This window comes from Oncorhynchus masou, chromosome 25 (genome assembly GCF_036934945.1).
Source record: "Oncorhynchus masou masou isolate Uvic2021 chromosome 25, UVic_Omas_1.1, whole genome shotgun sequence".
In the NCBI taxonomy this organism is placed as follows: domain Eukaryota; kingdom Metazoa; phylum Chordata; class Actinopteri; order Salmoniformes; family Salmonidae; genus Oncorhynchus; species Oncorhynchus masou.
Genome location: NC_088236.1, coordinates 23,101,250 through 23,121,266, shown reverse-complemented (window position 1 = coordinate 23,121,266; position 20,017 = coordinate 23,101,250). Strand labels below are relative to the sequence as shown.

General features: G+C 44.9%; 1 protein-coding gene across 1 annotated transcript in view; it reads left to right on the top strand.

Annotated features, from left to right (window-relative positions):
* Positions 1-17,669, top strand: part of LOC135513926 (palmitoyltransferase ZDHHC8B-like) — a 107,875-nt gene extending 90,206 nt beyond the window's left edge. Inside the window, 10 exon segments of the mRNA XM_064936961.1 lie at positions 1,961-2,118; positions 3,334-3,506; positions 3,828-3,930; positions 4,134-4,225; positions 5,157-5,292; positions 5,549-5,666; positions 13,836-13,942; positions 14,590-15,598; positions 15,601-15,733; positions 16,571-17,669. Of these exon segments, the coding sequence (XP_064793033.1) occupies positions 1,961-2,118; positions 3,334-3,506; positions 3,828-3,930; positions 4,134-4,225; positions 5,157-5,292; positions 5,549-5,666; positions 13,836-13,942; positions 14,590-15,598; positions 15,601-15,733; positions 16,571-16,727 (2,186 nt within the window). The 3' untranslated portion in view covers positions 16,728-17,669.
* The last annotated feature ends 2,348 nt before the right edge of the window (positions 17,670-20,017 follow it).

The window sequence follows — 20,017 nt, the reverse complement described above, 5'->3', positions numbered from 1 at the left end:
ACGGTAAAGAAAGGGAAACACTGTGTGTGTGTGTGTGTGTGTGTGTGTGTGTGTGTGTGTGTGTGTGTGTGTGTGTGTGTGTGTGTGTGTGTGTGTGTGTGTGTGTGTGTGTGTGTGTGTGTGTGTGAGTGTGTGTGTCATCCACTCTCCTGGGGGATGGCCCGGCCCCTATGTTTAGTATAATGATCGTTGAATGTGGCCCATTTACACCTTATGGTTGTAACATGTTTGTAACATAATAAGCTCTGGACTTTAAGAACTACTTGTCCCCCCATAAACAGGTAATAATGGTTACAGCACATATGACACAGCCAGGTTCATGTATCTTCCTGAAGTGGTCTCTTCTTACTGTGGTTGTAAGGAGTGGAGAGCTGCAGTAGTTTGATAGAGAGAGAGTGTTACAGAGGGAAACACATGCCCACTATATTGAGATGCCTGTGGCCACATGGATAATCCTACTGCTCCTGCCTCCACACACTGTATCTGTGTGGGGAGAAACAAACTGCAGTTAAATCCCTGCTTCTAAGAGCGGTAGGGCCTCAGGGTTATATTTCGTAGATCCTACCCTGTCAATACAATCCTCATGAGCTGTCATCTCTGCTGTATGGAGCTTGGCTGTATCTGACAGTTTATTCCCTTCTATTGGTGTAAATCTGTGTATGACGTACAGGACCAGTCAAAAGTATGCACACCTACTCATTCAATGGTTTTTCTTTATTTTTACTATTTTCTACATTGTAGAATAATAGTGAAGACATAAAAACTATGAAATAACACATATGTTGTCACCAAAAAAGTGTTAAACAATTGTTGTTCTACAATGTAGAAAATAGTAAAAATAAAGAAAAACCTTTGAATGAGTAGGTGTGTCCATACTTTTGACTCGTACTGTATGTACAGTGAATGTGACTACCAGGTTCAAATGTAAAGGCTTCTGTTGTTCTGTAATGTAAAGCCTTGACAGCCTTGAAATGTAAAGGCCTATATTGTGTATTGGATGATAAAGCCTCTTTAATTTGTCTGCTGACGATTGTTTTTAAAGAGCAGACAGCAGGGGAGATGTTTACATTCAGTTTCCCAGTCGGTTACCTTTTAAATCTATTTGAAGAGTCTGAAAACTCATAACAACCGTGAAGCCTCTCAGTAGGATTGTGTGTGTGTGTGTGTGTGTGTGGTCTTTCCAAGTGTACGAATCCCATGACGATCATCCTTCAGGTTGAATGGGCTTTTTGATGAACCAAAAGACATCACATTTTATTTCCTATCTTTCTCCAGAGCAATACACTTCACATAGAAATATTGTCAAGTGGCCCATTGTGCAAAGATCTACATAAACTCTGGAAATGTACTCGTTGAGAAAGACAGTGGCAGTCCAATGAGTGGGGTGTGCAGTTGATGTGATCATGTTTTGTTGTCATCCATCCAAATGCAGGCCCTCTGGGCTTTAACCATTACTGTGTAATGGTTAAATACATCCAACCAACCCTTAAACTCAAACGTGTGTGTGTGTGTGTGTGTGTGCGTGTGTATATATACGCATGCATAGAGTCAACGCTGCTGTTCTTTTATATACTATTGATTCCACTGCCCACTTTATATTTGTAAATCCAGTCCATTATTACAATGCATACTACCTATTCTATCACTTCTTCTACTTGTTATTTTTGACTTGACTCTTTTCATTGATATTATTGATTCATGTTCTGCATTGTTGAGGGAGCTAGCACCTTTTATACCTGCTGTAAACTGTGTATGTGACATGCATTTAATTTAGATTTGATGCCAAAGATGTGGGCTACAAAATGCATATTGTTTATAAAATGTAAATTTGTACAGACAGCGAACCATGGGAGTTTAATTTAAGTCTACCTCCTGTTGCCCCTGTCAAATGGAATCATGAATCAGATTGTGTGTTTGTGTGTGTACTTGCCTGCTAACGTGATCTCTCCCCTTGTGACAGCGGATGAGGATGAGGACAAGGACGATGATTTCCGGGCACCTCTCTACAAGAATGTAGAGATCAAAGGAATTCAGGTCCGGATGAAATGGTGTGCCACCTGTCACTTCTACAGACCGCCCCGCTGCTCTCACTGCAGTGTGTGTGACAACTGTGTGGAGGTAAGACAGACACAGACTGACACACACAGACACAGACTGACACACACAGACACAGACCGACAGACACCACACTCTAGCACATTTGTAAGCCGTTGACATTTCAATGTGGTGTTATCCTTGTTTCTATGTGTGACCTCTTCAGTTGACTGATGGTATGTGTTCACAGATAAGACCTGTCAATATACTGTGAACAATGTTATGTGGATTGCAAAATCACGTTTTACACCACATCCAAGCAACATTCAGTAAAACAGAAGATTGGTTTCATAACTTTGTTTTTCCCATTTGAAGCTCCACTCTCCAGCTGTGTTGCTCTCCCAGTAGCCTACTGATGCGGCTGTGTTGCTCTCCCAGTAGTCTACTGATGCGGCTGTGTTGCTCTCCCAGTAGCCTACTGATGCGGCTGTGCACCACTCTTTCATGTACAGTCTATCTCTCCATAAAATAGTTGAAATCTCACTTTGAACTAAAGGTTGTGAGGTAGCCTCCTATATTTCAGTCAAACTACTTACACTGGTTCTGTGTTCTTCAGTAGACGCTCAACCACAATCAAAAACAAAGTCAGCTAAAGTACAGAAACTCTAGAAATCTGACTTATGCAATCAGAGATGATGGAATTGATTGAAACATCTCTGGGGAGTGTGTGAATACACGGAAGAGCTTTTATCATGTAGTATGATCCTGTTAATTTCCACTCTACCCTATGACCATCTCCTAACACCCATCCATCTCTCTCTCTCTCTCCTCAGGACTTTGACCACCACTGCCTCTGGGTGAACAACTATCTATCCACCATCCTAAACACCTATCTCGCTCTGTCTCTCCTCAGGACTTTGACCACCACTGTCCCTGGGTGAACAACTATCCACCATCCTAAACACCTATCTCGCTCTGTCTCTCCTCAGGACTTTGACCACCACTGTCCCTGGGTGAACAACTATCCACCATCCTAAACACCTATCTCGCTCTGTCTCTCCTCAGGACTTTGACCACCACTGCCCCTGGGTGAACAACTATCTATCCACCATCCTAAACACCTATCTCTCACTCTCTCCTCAGGACTTTGACCACCACTGCCCCTGGGTGAACAACTACCTATCCACCATCCTAAACACCTATCTCTCTGTCTCTCCTCAGGACTTTGACCACCACTGCCCCTGGGTGAACAACTACCTATCCACCATCCTAAACACCTATCTCTCTGTCTCTCCTCAGGACTTTGACCACCACTGCCCCTGGGTGAACAACTGTATCGGGCGTAGGAACTACCGTTACTTCTTCCTGTTCCTGCTGTCGCTAAGCATCCACATGGTGGGCGTGTTCTCCTTCGGCCTGCTGTTCGTACTGCACCACATGGAGCAACTGGGCACGTTGCACACCACCGTCACGTATCCTTCCACACTGACGCCAGCCGGGTCTCATTTCACCTTCTATTGTATCAAAACTAGGGCCTTTTGTGGTCTGGTCTGAAGGCCCTGGGGAAAAGTGTGTCTGATCATTAAAATGGACCACCAGAATGGCCCCCTCATTTTCTATGGGTTGACAATCACATCCTTGCGGGTGGATTGTGATGTTGTATTGTGAAAATAAAGTAGTTGTCTGAATGGCTCCGTGGCAGCCATACAGTCGTTGGTGACAGCGCAGGTTGGCTTGCAGCTGCTAAAATGGCTCCTAACAACGTTGCGCTCTCCTTTACTACGTATATCAAGTCTAGTGGTGATGTGTATAGCAGGGCTCTTCTTCATTCCAGTCATGGGCCTGACAGGCTTCCATATGGTCCTTGTCGCCAGAGGTCGCACCACTAACGAACAGGTGAGAAGGGGCACAGCTGAGAGCGGCTTAACCAGACACACACACACTCACAAACATACAGTACATTCTACCATGTATCACACAGGACACAATATCAGCATTGCAGCTTCACTTGCCAACTCAAATCTGCTAGCTAGTTCTAGCTGTGTGTGTGTTCAGGCCTTGCGTCTTCCCCCATTCTAACAAAGCCTTCTGTTCCTCAGGTGACGGGCAAGTTCCGTGGAGGAGTAAATCCCTTCACGCGGGGTTGCTGTGGCAACATCAAGTATGTCCTGTGTGCTCCCCTGGCGCCCAGGTAAGGAGGACATGGTTTCCTACTGTAGGTCAGGGGGTGTGGGTGGTGTGTGGTGGGAGCCAGATAGACGGGCAATAAAAAGTCAGCGGTCACAATCGACCCAGCGTGGTCCGGATTAGAGGATGGTTTGGCCGGGGGTGCTTTACTTGGCTCATCACGCTCTAGCGACTCCTTGTGGTGGGCCGGGTGCCTGCAGTCTGACTTCGGTCATCATATGAACTGTGTTTCCTCCGACACATTGGTGTGTCTGGCTTCTGGGTTAAGCGAGCAGGAGGACGCATGGCTCGACCTTCACCTCTCCCAAGCCTGTTGGGGAGTTGCAGCAATGAGACAAGATTGTAATCATGAAATTGGGAAGAAAAATATAAATGTTTAAAAAAAGCTCAGCTGTAACCAAGACCGAGGGGGTTGCCATGGTACCTGTTCTGCTGTAGTCATTCTGAGTAGACTGCTGAAATAGAACTGCAGCAATGTCCAAAGAGGTGTGTGTGTGTGTGTGTGTGTGTGTGTGTGTTTTCTCTGCCTGGAGGAAGTCACCTATACCCCCAGAGGATGTCTGGGAGAACTGAATCACACAAAAGTTAAGGGGAAATCAAGCACAGCACAAACACACATTCAGCAGCCAGACCCCAGAGCCTGATTTAAAGAGACCTTTTGGGAGATATTACACTGCTAAAATTAACAGTATACATAGCCACAGATAGACAATACCCAGGTGGAGACTGAAACTGTTTTATTATAGTCATCATCCACCATTGAATTCGCCCCATACTCCCATATAACCTGAGTCCTAGATCTGTTTGTGCAGTCTTGTCAAATCCTATGTCATTGTCACCTGACAATAACACAGGAGTTGGCAAGACCGTACAAACAGATCTGGGACTCAGGCTAACTCTCATACGATGAGTCGTCTCTCCTCTCCTCTGTACAGGTACAATGGTGTGGACCCCAGGAAGAAGCCCCCTGTCTCTATCCAACCCCCATTCATCAGACCAGACCTCTCTGACAGACAGATCAGCATCAAGGTCAGCAACAACGGGATCCACACCAGTATCCTCCAGTCTAAAGTAAGCTTCGGTACATTCAGTAGATACATCAGTCATATTTCTAGTTCCATGTCCTATTCCTGGTTTTATTCCCAGTCCTGTTGTCTATATTTCACCGAGCCATCTTTCGAGTCCTCTTCAACTGTACTATTCCCAGCCAGTCCCTTGACCTAACCCTGTCCCCCAGTCATATCCTTTGGCCTATCCCTGGTTCTGTTCCTCCACCTGCTGTTCCTTTTAAGACCACTTTTAACCGCTCGTCATCTCCCCTGTCAAGTCCAAGATCAGTCTGGATGGCCTGGCCGTGGATGACAAAGGCCTAGACACCCAGCCTCCGCTACCTCCCAAAGCAGAACGCTACAACCAGCTGAAGAGCCAGCTGACGTCCAGCCAAGGTAATAATGGGCAATCTATGCAAAGTCATTACATTCCTCCCCTCTCTCTCCACTCTTCTCTCTCTCTCAATTCAATTCAAGGGGCTTTATTGGCATGGGAAACATATGTTAACATTGCCAAAGCAGGTGAGGTAGGTAGTATACAAAAGTGAAATAAATAATAAAAATGAACAGTAAACATTACACTCACAGAAGTTCCAAATTAATAAAGATGTTACAAATGTCATATTATGTATATATACTGTGTTGTAACGATGTACAAATGGTTAAAGTACAAAAGGGAAAAAGGTAAGCATAAATATGGATTATATTTACAATGGTGTTTGTTCTTCACTGGTTGACCTTTTCTTGTGGCAACAAGTCACAAATATTGCTGCTGTGATGGCACACTGTGGTATTTCACCCAGTAGATATGGGAGTTTATCAAAATATTAAATATATTCAAATATTTTGTGGATCTGTGTAATCTGAGGGAAGCATGTTTCTCTAATATGGTCATACATTGGGCAAGTTAGGAAGTGCAGCTCAGTTTCCACTTCATTTTGTGGGCAGTGTGCACATAGCCTGTCTTCTCTTGAGAGCCAGGTCTGCCTACGGCAGCCTTTCTCAATAGCAAGGCTATTCTCACTGAGTTTGTACATAGTCAAAGCTTTTCTTAAGTTTGGGTCAGTCACAGTGGTCAGGTATTCTGCCACTGTGTACTCTCTGTTTAGGGCCAAATAGCATTCTAGTTTGTGAATACGTGGTCTGTCATACGATCATTTAGTAAAAGCCAATTTGACATTTGCTCAGTACATTGTTTTCACTTAGGAAATGTACAAGTCTGTTGTTAATGATAATGCAGAGGATTTTCCCAAGGTTGCTGTTGATGCATATCCTACAGTAGTTATTGGGGTCAAATTTGTGTACACTTTTGTGGATTGGGGTGATCAGTCCTTGCTTCCAAATATTGGGGAAGACGCCAGAGCTAAGGATGATGTTAAAGAGTTTTAGTATAGCCAATTGGAATGTGTTGTCTGTATATTTGATCCTTTCATTGAGGATACCATCAACACCACAGGCCTTTTGGGGTTGGATGGGTTTTATTTTGTCCTATAGTTCATTCAAGGTAATTGGAGAATCCAGTGGGTTCTGGTAGTCTTTAATACTGGATTCTAAGATTTATATTTGATAATGTATTTGTTTTTGCTGTTTGTTCTTTGTTATAGAGACAAAAAGATTGGAGAAGTGGTTTACCCATACATCTCCATTTTGGATAGATAATTCTTTGTGTCGTTGTTTGTTTCGTGTTTTCCAATTTTCCCAGAAGTGGTTAGTCTGTGTATTCTTTATTTACATTGAGCTGATTTCTGACGTGCTGTTCCTTCTTTTTCCATAGTGTATTTCTGTATTGTTTTAGTGATTCAACATAGTGAAGGCGTCGACTCAGGTTTTCCGGGTCTCTATGCTTTTGGTTGGACATGTTTCTCAATTTCTTTCTTAGATTTTGTCACTGTTGTTCATTTTCTTCGGTTTTCTATTTGAGATTTGATAGGGAAGCTGAGGTCAAATATACTGTTAAGATTTTCTACTGCCAAGTTTACACCTTCACTATTACAGTGGAACGTTTTACCCAGGAACTTTTCTAAAAGGGATTGAATTTGTTGTTGCCTAATTGTATTTTGGTAGGTTTCCAAACTACTTTCCTTCCATCTACAGCATTTCTTAATATTACTCAGTTCCTTTGGCTTTGATGCCTCCTGATTTGAGTATTGCTCTGTTCAAGTAGACTGTGATTTTGCTGTGGTCTGATAGGGGTGTCAGTGGGCTGACTGTGAACGCTCTGAGAGACTCTGGGTTGAGGTCAGTGATAAAGTAGTCTACAGTACTACTGCCAAGAGATGAGGTATAGGTGTACCTACCATAGGAGTCCCCTCGAAGCCTACCGTTGACTATGTACATACCCAGCGTGCGACAGAGCTGCAGGAGTTGTGACCCGTTTTTGTTGGTTATGTTGTCATAGTTGTGCCTAGGGGGGCATACGGGGGAGGGAATGCTGTCACCTCCAGGCAGGTGTTTGTACCCCTGAGTACTAAGGGTGTCAAGTTCTTGTCCAGGTCTGGCATTTAGGTCTCCACAGACTAGTACATGTACCTGGGCCTTGAAATGATTGATTTGGAGGATGGAGAAGCTGTCTTCATTAAAGTATGGGGATTCTAGTGGGTAGATATAGGTAGCACACAGGAGGACATTTTTCTCTGTTAAGATAATTTCATTTTGAATTTCTAGCCAAATGTAAAAGGTTCCTGTTTTGATTAATTTAATGGAGTGAGTTCGGTCTGCTCTACCAAATTAGCATACCCCCTGAGCGACCATACCCCCTGGTCGCTTGGTGGATGGGACTACAAGCTCTCTGTAACCTAGAGGGCAACCAGTCTCCTCTATACCAGGTTTCTTGTAGGATGACAATGTCTGTATTTCCGATTTCTTTAATGAAGTCCAGTTTCCTGCTCTTTAGGCCAAAGGCAGATGACCTCAGGCCTTGGATATTCCGGGATGAGATAGTGAAGGCTTTGTGTTCCATAAAATGTCCAATGTTGTTGGTCATGTGGTTTGGCCTCAGACCAGTAAGTGTGAGCAGAGCCTGTTGAGCATCTGGTACATGCCATTGGCTTGGGCTAGTGTAAGAGTGGGGGTTGGGCCTGGTCATAGAGGCTGTTCAAGTCCATGGTGGAGTGATGGGCCAGGAAAACATTTGGTTTTGAGGCACAGTCACGGGAAATGCTTGCGTTTACCCGCTGTATGGTAGCAGGGTGTAAGTATTTTCGTGGTAGCAGGGTGGAGATAACCACTTGTGCATTGGGGAAAGTAGAAGTGTTGTGGCCAACCTTTCCTGCTGGGCTCTCAGGTCGTTTGTGTGTATTATTATGTGGCTAGGTGAACCTAGTTGGTCCTCAGACAGAAGGTCGGAGTGGGTGCTCAGAGCGGGTGAGATCCCCTGGGCATGGGGTTCTTCATTTGTCTGTTCTGCCTGATGTCGACACTATGGCCAGGGTCTGGGGAAGACTGTTCTGCTGTGGTGTCGAGTCTTTTGTCGGGAGCTGAGGTTGGCTGTTCTGCTGGCTTCTTTGTGGGGGTGGCCACCTCTTTAGTGGGTTGTTCTCTGTCACACGCCATCCCCCTCAACCTCTCCTCCCACAGCCTGATCTTCTTCTCTAGTGGTTTGTTCTTCTCCTGCTCTTTCTTTTTATATTGTTGAAGTTGTCTCGCCACAGTCCAGAGTGCAGACATGTCTCTTTCCACCTCCAGCTCTCCGGGTCTGGTTAAGAGGGTGTTGTTGTGCTGGAATGTTGTCTGGGTCTGTGCTGACTGGAGTGTAAACACCTGCTGTTCCAGCTCCACCTGCCTTACCTCCAGCTGGGTAAATGTATCCTTAATTTCAATGGGGGGGTAGTACTCTGTGCTGGGAGGTTGACTTTCCGCTTGGGGTTGCTCGTCTGTGGGGTTATATAATGAAGAGGTCTGGTCTGACCCGCTCGGGGTGGGGGCATCTTTCTCAAGGGAGAGCTTCTCCTGATTCTTTGATTAGGTGAAAGTCCAGCTGAAGCTGTTTGGGGTTACCCTGTACCATTACTGTTCCAGACTTATAGAGATTAAATTAGCTGACTCCGAGTCCTCGTTGTCTAGTATCCTGAGTTTCCACCCCTCGTTAACACCACCTCTCTTAAGAGGGGTAGTGTGCTAATATAGCACTGTGCCATGCCAGGGGATGGTTTGTGTGGAAGATGAGGTTGCAGATGTTCCCATTTTTATAATAGTCAGCAAAAAGTGTCTCTTGATTTTCCATAAGGAGCTTCATTTTGTGATCTTATCATTCTTTACATACACAGGGTAGTGTATTTGAATGACCTCTGAACAGCAGGAGGCATCTTCTAAGGCCTCTGCATTTGGTTGGAGTAGACTGTTCGACTCTCCTGCCATTGTAGGGCTGAAGGGCTTTGACACCTCTCACTTGACACGTCAGTGCTAATTGAAGTTGTATCAAGCTTGGCGACCTTAATTTAGCAATCAGTCCTTATAAAGTAAAGTCATGTATTTTTCTCCTTGGCTTTTGGAAATAAAATATAGCTTCAGACTAAACATTACTGACTCAGTTCCAGGTTGGATGGTGTTTTCAGGTTTCTGTTGTTTTCCAGAGCATTTGTATTGTGTTGGAATAATAATATTTGGTAGTTGTAAGCCTTCCAGGTGATTCCGTCCAAAATCAGGTTGTGGGTTTTGGTTTGGAGTGAAGGTTATGTTGTAGAAGGTAGTATCCTGTATATGTTCCTGAGAAGAAAATAATCTGTGTCTGTTTCTCTGTGTGTGTGGAAACTTTCCACAGTGATGTTGGTCCATGGTGGCGCGAAGGCATCACACACTTGCTGCAGATTGGACGGCGGCCCATTCCATCTTATCGCAAAGATGCTCTTTTGGGTTGAGGTCTTGGGACTTCGCAGACCACTCTAGTAAACTGAACTCGCTGTCATGTTCCAGGCTATGTTTTTCCACTCCTCAAGCCTCCAGTGTTGTTGATCGTGTGTTCACTGGAGACTCTTCTTCTTGTTTTCAGCTGATATGAATAGAACCCGGTGTGGTTATCTGCTGCAATAGCTCTCCGTGACAACGATCAACGAGTTCTGCGTCCCAAGATGCCGTTCTTCACATCACTGTTGTACTGCGCCATTATCGGTTTGTGGCCCGCCTGTTAGCTTGCATCATTCTTGCCATTCTCCTTTGATCTCTTGTGGCCCACAGGACTACCGCTGACTGGATGTTTTTTGTTTGTCGCACCATTCCCGGTTAACAGAGTGCGGCCGTTCTGAGATACGGGATCTGGCGCACCTGGCACCGACGATCATATCACGTTCAAAGTCGCTTAGGTCACACGTTTTGCAAATTCTAACGTTCAATAGAAAAATAACTGAATTCCTGTTTGCCGACTTTATATAGCAAGTCACTTTATATAGCAAGTCACTTTATATAGCAAGTCACTTTATATAGCAAGCCACTTTATATAGCAAGCCACTTTATATAGCAAGCCACTTTATATAGCAAGCCACTTTATATAGCAAGTCACTTTATATAGCAAGCCACTTTATATAGCAAGCCACTTTATATAGCAAGCCACTTTATATAGCAAGCCACTTTATATAGCAAGCCACTTTATATAGCAAGCCACTTTATATAGCAAGCCACTTTATATAGCAAGCCACTTTATATAGCAAGTCACTTTATATAGCAAGCCACTTTATATAGCAAGCCACTTTATATAGCAAGCCACTTTATATAGCAAGCCACTTTATATAGCAAGTCACTTTATATAGCAAGCCACTTTATATAGCAAGCCACTTTATATAGCAAGCCACTTTATATAGCAAGCCACTTTATATAGCAAGCCACTTTATATAGCAAGCCACTTTATATAGCAAGCCACTTTATATAGCAAGCCACTTTATATAGCAAGCCACTTTATATAGCAAGCCACTTTATATAGCAAGCCACTTTATATAGCAAGCCACTTTATATAGCAAGTCACTTTATATAGCAAGCCACTTTATATAGCAAGCCACTTTATATAGCAAGCCACTTTATATAGCAAGCCACTTTATATAGCAAGCCACTTTATATAGCAAGCCAATTTATATAGCAAGCCACTTTATATAGCAAGCCACTTTATATAGCAAGCCACTTTATATAGCAAGCCAATTTATATAGCAAGCCACAGGACTCACTGTCTGTAGGAGAGATCCATTTTCGTGAACGACCCTAACCTGCAAATACAGTAGAGTAATTAAAAATGCGCTGTTCAGTCGGAGACAGAGGAACGATTTTTTGAGAAGGGGTGCAGGATGTTTTTTTAAAAGCCTAATTTAGATACGTTTCTGCTTATAATTTCCAACATTTTGGTCGGTTATTTGTTCGTCAACTTGACTTGCTTAATTAAGGAAATGAAAAGCAGTGAAAACGACCCAACATGTTTCTGATAAGCTATCAGCCACCTCCCGAGTGGCGAGGTCATCAGTTGAACAGTGTTTCTTCTCACACATTGGTGCGACTGGCTTCCGGGTTAAGTGGGCGGGTGTTAAAAAGTGCGGTTTGGTGGGTCGTGTTTCAGAGGACGCAGGACTCGACCTTTGCCTCTCCCGAGCCCGTTGGGGAGTTACAGCGATGAGGGAAGAAAAAGGGGGTAAAAAAAAAATATATATACTGTTTTTATGATGCTGATAAAGGTAACACATTGACATACGATCCCTAACCGTGCATACATTCTCTCAAGATGCTGGAAGAAATCAATCATTTTTCTCCACTCCTGTTCCTGAGTCAAAATGTACATTTGGTGTATCATTTTACTGCAAGGTATGCTTAATTCTGCAGGAGCTAATATTATATTAGGCTATGTGAGAGGATACAGTGCCTTCAGAAAGTATTCATACCCCTTAACTTATTCCATATGTTGTTGTTACAGCCTGGATAAAAAAATCTCAACCATCTACACACAATAATGACAGAAATCTTAACACATTTATTGAAAATTAAATACAGAAATATCTATTTGACATAACTATTCATACCCCTTTGCAATGATGCTCAATTGAGCTCAGGTGCATCCAATTTCCTTTGATCATATTTGATGTCACTACAACTTGATTGGAGTCCACCTGTGGCCAATTCAATTGTTTAGACATGATTTAGAAAGAAACACACCTGTCTATATAAGGTCCCACAGTTTACAGTGGGACCCTATAGCATGAGCAGAAACTATAGCATGAAGCCCAAATAACTGTCATAAGATTTCCATGATAGAATTGTGATGTGGCATATATCTGGGGGAGTGTATTAAACCATTTCTAGAGTGTTCAAAGTTTTCAAGAGCACATGGGTCTCCATCATTGGGAAGAAAATATGGTCACTTCTGCCTAGAGCTGACCATCCAACCAAACTGAGCAACCGGGCAAGAATGCCCTTGGTCAGGGAGGTGACAGAGAACCCAATGACAACTCTGACAGAAGTACAGAGTTCATTGGCTGAGATGGAGAAAACATGAGAGGGTGGCCATGAGAGGGTGGCCAGGTGGAAGCCACTCCTGAGGAAAAAGGCACATGACAGCACGCGTGGAGTCTGCAAATAAATGTTATGTCATACCCATGGTATGCGGTCTGATAAACCATGTCTGCCAGCCAATCAGCTTTCAGGGCTCAAACCACCCAGTTTATAATGTCAGATAAATTATTATGAAAGAGAAACCTCGGTGTAGCCTGTAGATATGAATTGCACAAGAATTATACATGTATAACCCGCTCTTCATCCACACAATATTTCATGACCCTAAACCCACGAGGACTGCGGGTTATGAGTCAACCCACAAATCACTGGTGTGTATCTCTCTCCCTGTGTTTCTCTTTCTGTCTCTTTTTGTTTCTTTCTCTCTCTGGTGTATTGCACCGAACTGCTCTCTCTGGCCTCCTAAAAGCGCTCCATCTCAGTGCTAGTTCGTGACTTATAGCTCGTTAGGCTTGATGAATGAACTCCAGCATGGCAGTCCTCTATCGCTGTTCATCAGCGAGGAGAAATGTCGTGTCATTTGTCGTGAGTGGGCCTGGTTCAGTCAATCTGCTCCAGATTAGTTATGGACTCGGTGAGGGTACGCACACCTGTAAGCCACTTCGGCCCCTCAGGATGAGTTCAGATTTTTTGTGGCCCCCCACCTCCATTCCTGATCTATTGTGTCATGGTGCATTATGTCTGGAGCTCCTTCCTGACTGTTTTTTTCCCATCACAGTAGCTCTACTGCCACTTGGTGGTGTTTTATGTTACTGCATTATTTGAAATGACAAAATCAATGCAGCACCACAATATTTACCTTTGCTCGGACATGTCCACGTTCTGTTGTGCTGTAAAAGCAAAGATTTCAATGTAAGGAGGATTTCTTATGATTGTCTTTATATGTTAGCTTTTGAATGACTTCTTTTCTTTCTTTTCTTTTTTAGCTTGAGGTGAAGACTACTTTTACAACATAATGAGCCATGAAAGGCTCTGATGATGACAGCCCTATCAATTCTAACACACCATAAAATGGATGCTTACATCCTTACACCAGATAATAGTCTGTCTCTCACAGTAACATTGTTCTGTGTCTTCCACTTCCAGATAGTTCCCTGTCCGGCAAGACCCATCCCTCCACCCCGGCCATGTACAAGTACCGGCCCTCGTTCGGCACCATCCCTAAAGTCCATTACCATGCGGCAGGAGAGAAGGTCAGACTAAATTACTGAATTCTAATAGTAATTGCAAACAGGCTTACCCAATATTTGACTTTATTCCTGCACAGTTGCGAGTGTGACTGCATATAAATGAACAGCCGTTTCAATCTTTTATAAAAATGTTCTCGTTACGGCCTCCCGAGTGGCGCACCGGTCTAAGGCACTGCATCGCAGTGTTAGGGGCGTCACTACAGACCCGGGTTCGATCCCGGGCTTTATCACTACCGAACGTGATCGGGAGTCCCATAGGGTGGTGCACAATTGGCCCAGTGACGTCCGGGTTAGGGGAAGGTTTGGCTAGGGGGGATTTACTTGGCTCATCGCACTCTAGCGACTCCTTGTGGCTTGCCGGGTGCCTGCAGGCAGACCTCGGTCGTCAGTTGAATGGTGTTTCCGCTGACACATTGGTACGTCTGGCTTCCGGTTATGCGAGTGTGTGTTTAGAAGCACGGTTTGGCGCGTCATGTTTCAGAGGACGCATGACTCGACCTTCGCCTCCTGAGCCCGTTGGGGAGTAGCAGCGATGAGACAAAAAAGGGGGTAAAATACAGAACAAAACAAAAATGTCATTATAGTATGTATGGCTAGTCAAAATAATAGTTCATATTTCTCACTACTTCTGTGTTGTTTTGTCTTGTCAGATTGTAATGCCAGATGACCACCGTAAGGCGTCAGCCATCTTGGAGGAGGGCCGTTGCCATGTCGACTACCGCTCAGAGCCCAACCTGGACCTGCCTGACTACCGCAACGCCCCTCTCCACCGCTCCTTCCAGTCCTCCCCACTGCAACTGGACTCCTATCCCATCAACTCCAGCTCCCTCAACCTGAAGCAGGTCCACCAGCGCAGGGACAAGGGCCAGCTGCCTGTCCTGCAGCCTGAGACAGTCACCTCCACCCCCTACAAGAGCGTCTTCTCCCCACTGTCCAACCGCAACAGCAGCCTCTCCTACGACAGCCTGCTCAACCCCAGCATTTCCCCAGCCACCGCAGCCGAGTGCATGGCCCACCCCGGCATGCCCTCTATGGGCTCGCACTCACCCTACCTGCCAACCAAAATGTGCCACGTGCGGGGGCCTGAACCTCAGATCCAGAAGCAGCAGGTCCCCCCCAGCTTCAGCCCGGTGTTGGGCTCCGGGGGGATGGGGATGAGCAGGGGCAGGGGCAGGCAGTCCCCGCAGAACAGGGACCTGTCCCCGGTGTTGGGCTCCAGGGGGATGGGGATGAGCAGGGGCAGGCAGTCCCCCCAGGACCGGGACCTGTCCCCGGTGCGCTACGACAACCTCTCCAAAACCATCATGGCCTCCATCCAGGAGCGTAAGGAGATGGAGGAGAGGGAGAAGCTGCAGCACCATGGGGGGTGCTCCCAGGCTCAGTCCTATGCCCAGGCTCAGGACTCAGGCATGTTCGACAGCTCTGGAGGGTACGGCCTGCCTCCCACATGCTACCCGGATAGTCCCCGGGACCCCAGCTCCAGAGGTCCCACGCCTCCAGCCTACGGAGGCTCTCGGGACAACCTGATGGGGGTGGTGAGCTACGGGCCTCGGACCCCCGTGTTGCGCTCCTCTGGTGGCTCCTCTCTGGCACGTGCCCCCAGGACTTCCTCCAGCTCCCTGCATGCTGACAGCAGCATGCAGGGAGGCAGGGTCCCTGAGCCCCCTGCCGCTCCCCACCCCACCAGCCCCACCACTCCCCTGCCATGCCCCAATCCCCCTCCTACACCCACAAGAAACTCTCCTTCATCCACGCCCTGGAGAGAACAGACTCACCCCGCCTTGGTGGCCCAAGGTACGAATCTTAACATACCCCTAACGTCTCCTGCAGTGCATGAAATGAGCTGAGGCGCGGGGGAGGGAACAGAACTCACTCCCCATAGGAAGCCCCGAAGCCCTGCTGGCTGCCTGGTTAGAAACCAGCGGTGGATGAGTAGTGAGGATGAGAGAGCTTAGGCTAGGTGTTAACATGTAGCATCTGTATACATACAGTTTCCTTCGATATTATACCCTTTTATCCAATGAAGTACTGTGCATGGTGTTTGTCACTGGATTTTAATGTTTTGCTTTCATAGTAAGAAAAAAACTTTTGTATTTTTCTAAGTTGTCTGTCATGATGAATAAAGTTGCATTACCCCACTATCATTTCCTTCTGTTTGCATGCTTATCTCCCTCCTGTCACTCTCTTCCATCTGGGAATATCAACATCTACATCTCTGCATGTTTTTAGCACCTACAGAAACTCCGTACAAACCTAGATTATCACGAACAACACACTGTGGTTTTTACCCTTTATTTCATAAAATGTCATTCTGATTTTGGGGTAATGAATACACCACTCATGGTAATTTATGCTAGCACCAGCAGGTACACTGGCATGTGTTTCATTACTTCTCTAACTCGTGTCATGGCCATTTACATAGTGCATGCTCCAGGGACCAGCCACACAAGACCAACTACTAACACCACCAGAACATGCATGTGAGAACAATACACACATTTTCTGGTATGACAACTGAATTTTCTTTCCATGTGATCTGTGTTTATACTGCATGTGCATGTATATCTAAATCTAAGTTAGTTCTCACTTCAAATAACTATGCCCTCTTGTTTTTTGCCCCTCCCCATTCAGAGAGGCCATGATGCAAAGTAAAGTGAATGGGCAAACAGACTGCCATCTAGGACCCAACAGCTCCAGTGCCCAGGGCACCACTCTCAGCCCTAGCCGCCACAGTAATGTCAAAAAGGTGACTGGGGTGGGTGGCACAACCTATGAGATATCTGTGTGAAAGGGCTGGGGCCCGGGGCGCCAAACCTTGAGGGAAGAGGCAGCATTCTCATGGCATCCACATCCAATGACAACAACAACTGTGCTACACAGAGAGGGTTCTCTTCTTCCTTTGACCTTTTTTTTATTCGATATTGTCCAATCAGGGGCACATAGCATTTCCTACTTGGGAATTATTGGCGGACCTCTGCTCTTTCCGTGCCTAGCCCTTGGTCTCTGTGTCTGTACTGGAGGAGTGCGCAGTGATTAGTGTGTGTTTGATGGGCTGAGGGCTGATGTTCTTACTGAGTGTTTTGTTGAATTTTGTGGCTTGTTGCGTTGGTCATCATTGGACAGTCTGAATGTGATCTTAAATTTGGCGTTTACAGCATCTCAGTTGCGGTCTAGGTGCTGTTCTGTATGATCACACTCACTAACCTCCCACCCAGGCCGCGAGAGGTTAATACACTGACACCCTTACACATACAGATGATGCCACATGTCTTTGTTCAGTCACATTCTCTGAAATAGCCATGGTATGGGGAGCCACCTCTAACCCAATAAGTCATGCATACAGCACCAATCCATTAGATTCAAGCATACAGCATCACTCCATTGGATTCAAGCATACAGCATCACTCCATTGGATTCAAGCATACAGCATCAGTCCATTGGATTCAAGCATACAGCATCACTCCATTGGATTCAAGCATACAGCATCACTCCATTGGATTCAAGCATTCAGCGTCAATCCATTGGATTCAAGCATACAGCGTCACTCCATTGGATTCAAGCATATAGCACCAATCAATTAGATTCAAGCGTACAGCGTCAATCCATTGGATTCAAGCGTTCAGCGTCAATCCATTGGATTCAAGCGTACAGCGTCAATCCATTTGATTCAAGCGTACAGCGTCAATCCATTTGATTCAAGCGTACAGCGTCAATCCATTTGATTCAAGCGTACAGCGTCAATCCATTTGATTCAAGCGTACAGCGTCAATCCATTTGATTCAAGCGTACAGCGTCAATCCATTTGATTCAAGCGTACAGCGTCAATCCATTTGATTCAAGCGTACAGCGTCAATCCATTTGATTCAAGCGTTCAGCGTCAATCCATTGGATTCAAGCGTACAGCGTCAATCCATTGGATTCAAGCGTACAGCGTCAATCCATTGGATTCAAGCGTACAGCGTCAATCCATTGGATTCAAGAGTACAGCGTCAATCCATTTGATTCAAGCCTACAGCGTCAATCCATTTGATTCAAGCGTTCAGCGTCAATCCATTGGATTCAAGCGTTCAGCGTCAATCCATTGGATTCAAGCGTACAGCGTCAATCCATTGGATTCAAGCGTGCATAGCGTCAATCCATTGGATTCAAGCGCATAGCGTCAATCCATTGGATTCAAGCGCATAGCGTCAATCCATTGGATTCAAGCGTGCATAGCGTCAATCCATTGGATTCAAGCGCATAGCGTCAATCCATTGGATTCAAGCGTACAGCGTCAATCCATTGGATTCAAGCGTACAGCGTCAATCCATTGGATTCAAGCGTGCATAGCGTCAATCCATTGGATTCAAGCGCATAGCGTCAATCCATTGGATTCAAGCGTACAGCGTCAATCCATTGGATTCAAGCGTACAGCGTCAATCCATTGGATTCAAGCGTACAGCGTCAATCCATTGGATTCAAGCGACAGCGTCAATCCATTGGATTCAAGCGTACAGCGTCAATCCATTGGATTCAAGCGTACAGCGTCAATCCATTGGATTCAAGCGTACAGCGTCAATCCATTGGATTCAAGCGCATAGCGTCAATCCATTGGATTCAAGCGTACAGCGTCAATCCATTGGATTCAAGCGTACAGCGTCAATCCATTGGATTCAAGCGTACAGCGTCAATCCATTGGATTCAAGCGTACAGCGTCAATCCATTGGATTCAAGCGTACAGCGTCAATCCATTGGATTCAAGCGTACCGCGTCAATCCATTGGATTCAAGCATATACACATACCTCTTATGAATTCAAGGTGCTTTCAAGGTGCTGACCGTGTCTGTCTAGTCTATCAACAACATGTTGGCCATTACTGAGCAGCACAGAGAAAATATCACATCGCACCAGTCAGTGTTAGATCAATGCAATCTTTAATACTGTTCTAATACCGTCACAAGATGGGCTGAATGGATATCAAACTGTTAAATGGCAATACAACAGTGCTGTGTGGCACTCAGAGACACAGGTCTTGAATTTCTCCAACTACATTTATCCTCTGAGTTTTGAGGTGGTGTTTTAGGGCTTACAGTACAGGAGCATATTCATCTCAACTCTAGCTGAGCTCCAGTATTTATTTCCCTTTATACTGGGTGGTTCGAGCCCTGAATGCTGATTGGCTGAAAGTCATGGTATATCACACCCAATACCACAGGTATGACAAAACATTTATTTTTACTGTTCTAATTACGTTGATAGCCAGTTTATAATAGCAAAAAGACACCTCGGGTTTGTGGTACATGGCCAATATACCATGGCTAAGGGCTGTATCCAGGCACTCCACTTTGCATTGTGAGCATGAACAGCCCTTAGACATGGTATATTGGCCATATACCACATCCCCTCGTGCCTTAATGCTTAAGTATACCATAAGCTACAGTTATCAGTAACATAGAATGTTGGACTATCTATTGATTTCCATATCATGTTTGAGTGACCCCCGACACAGACCAGTGCTAAGAAGATACACAAAAGCCTCTGCCACTGAGTGTTACAGAGGTGGCTGTTATCTGTGATCTACCCTGAATACCCCAACAAAACGGTCCTCCCCATATTCAGGACAACTCCCACCAGCTAACCAGTCAGCCATGCAACGCCAAAACATCTAATAGGCAATTTATTACTTTTGTGACTTAGTATTTTTAGTATAATAGGTCTACCCATAATAAGTTATGTTAAATCCATGTATAATTGTTTTGTTATGATTCATATCAAGAGTGGAAAAATTCTTCAGCTGTGTTACTACATGAAAACCTGTCACCCATTGCTATTTAGTAGTTTTTTTATTGATATTTTTATTTCCAACCTTTCGAAAATGTTTGATACATCTTGCTTTTTATACAGATACTCAAGCTTGGAATGGATGTTTGTATTTTGAGTGGATTTTGTTAATTTATAACTTAAGTAAATTAATGAATAAGTACCATAGCCGATATAGGGAAGGGGGTATGCTAGTTTGTTGTATGCTACAGTGTAAAAAATGTTATCGATTAAACTGTGATGAAGCAATGTAAAGTTATACAAAGCGGATGTCATTTA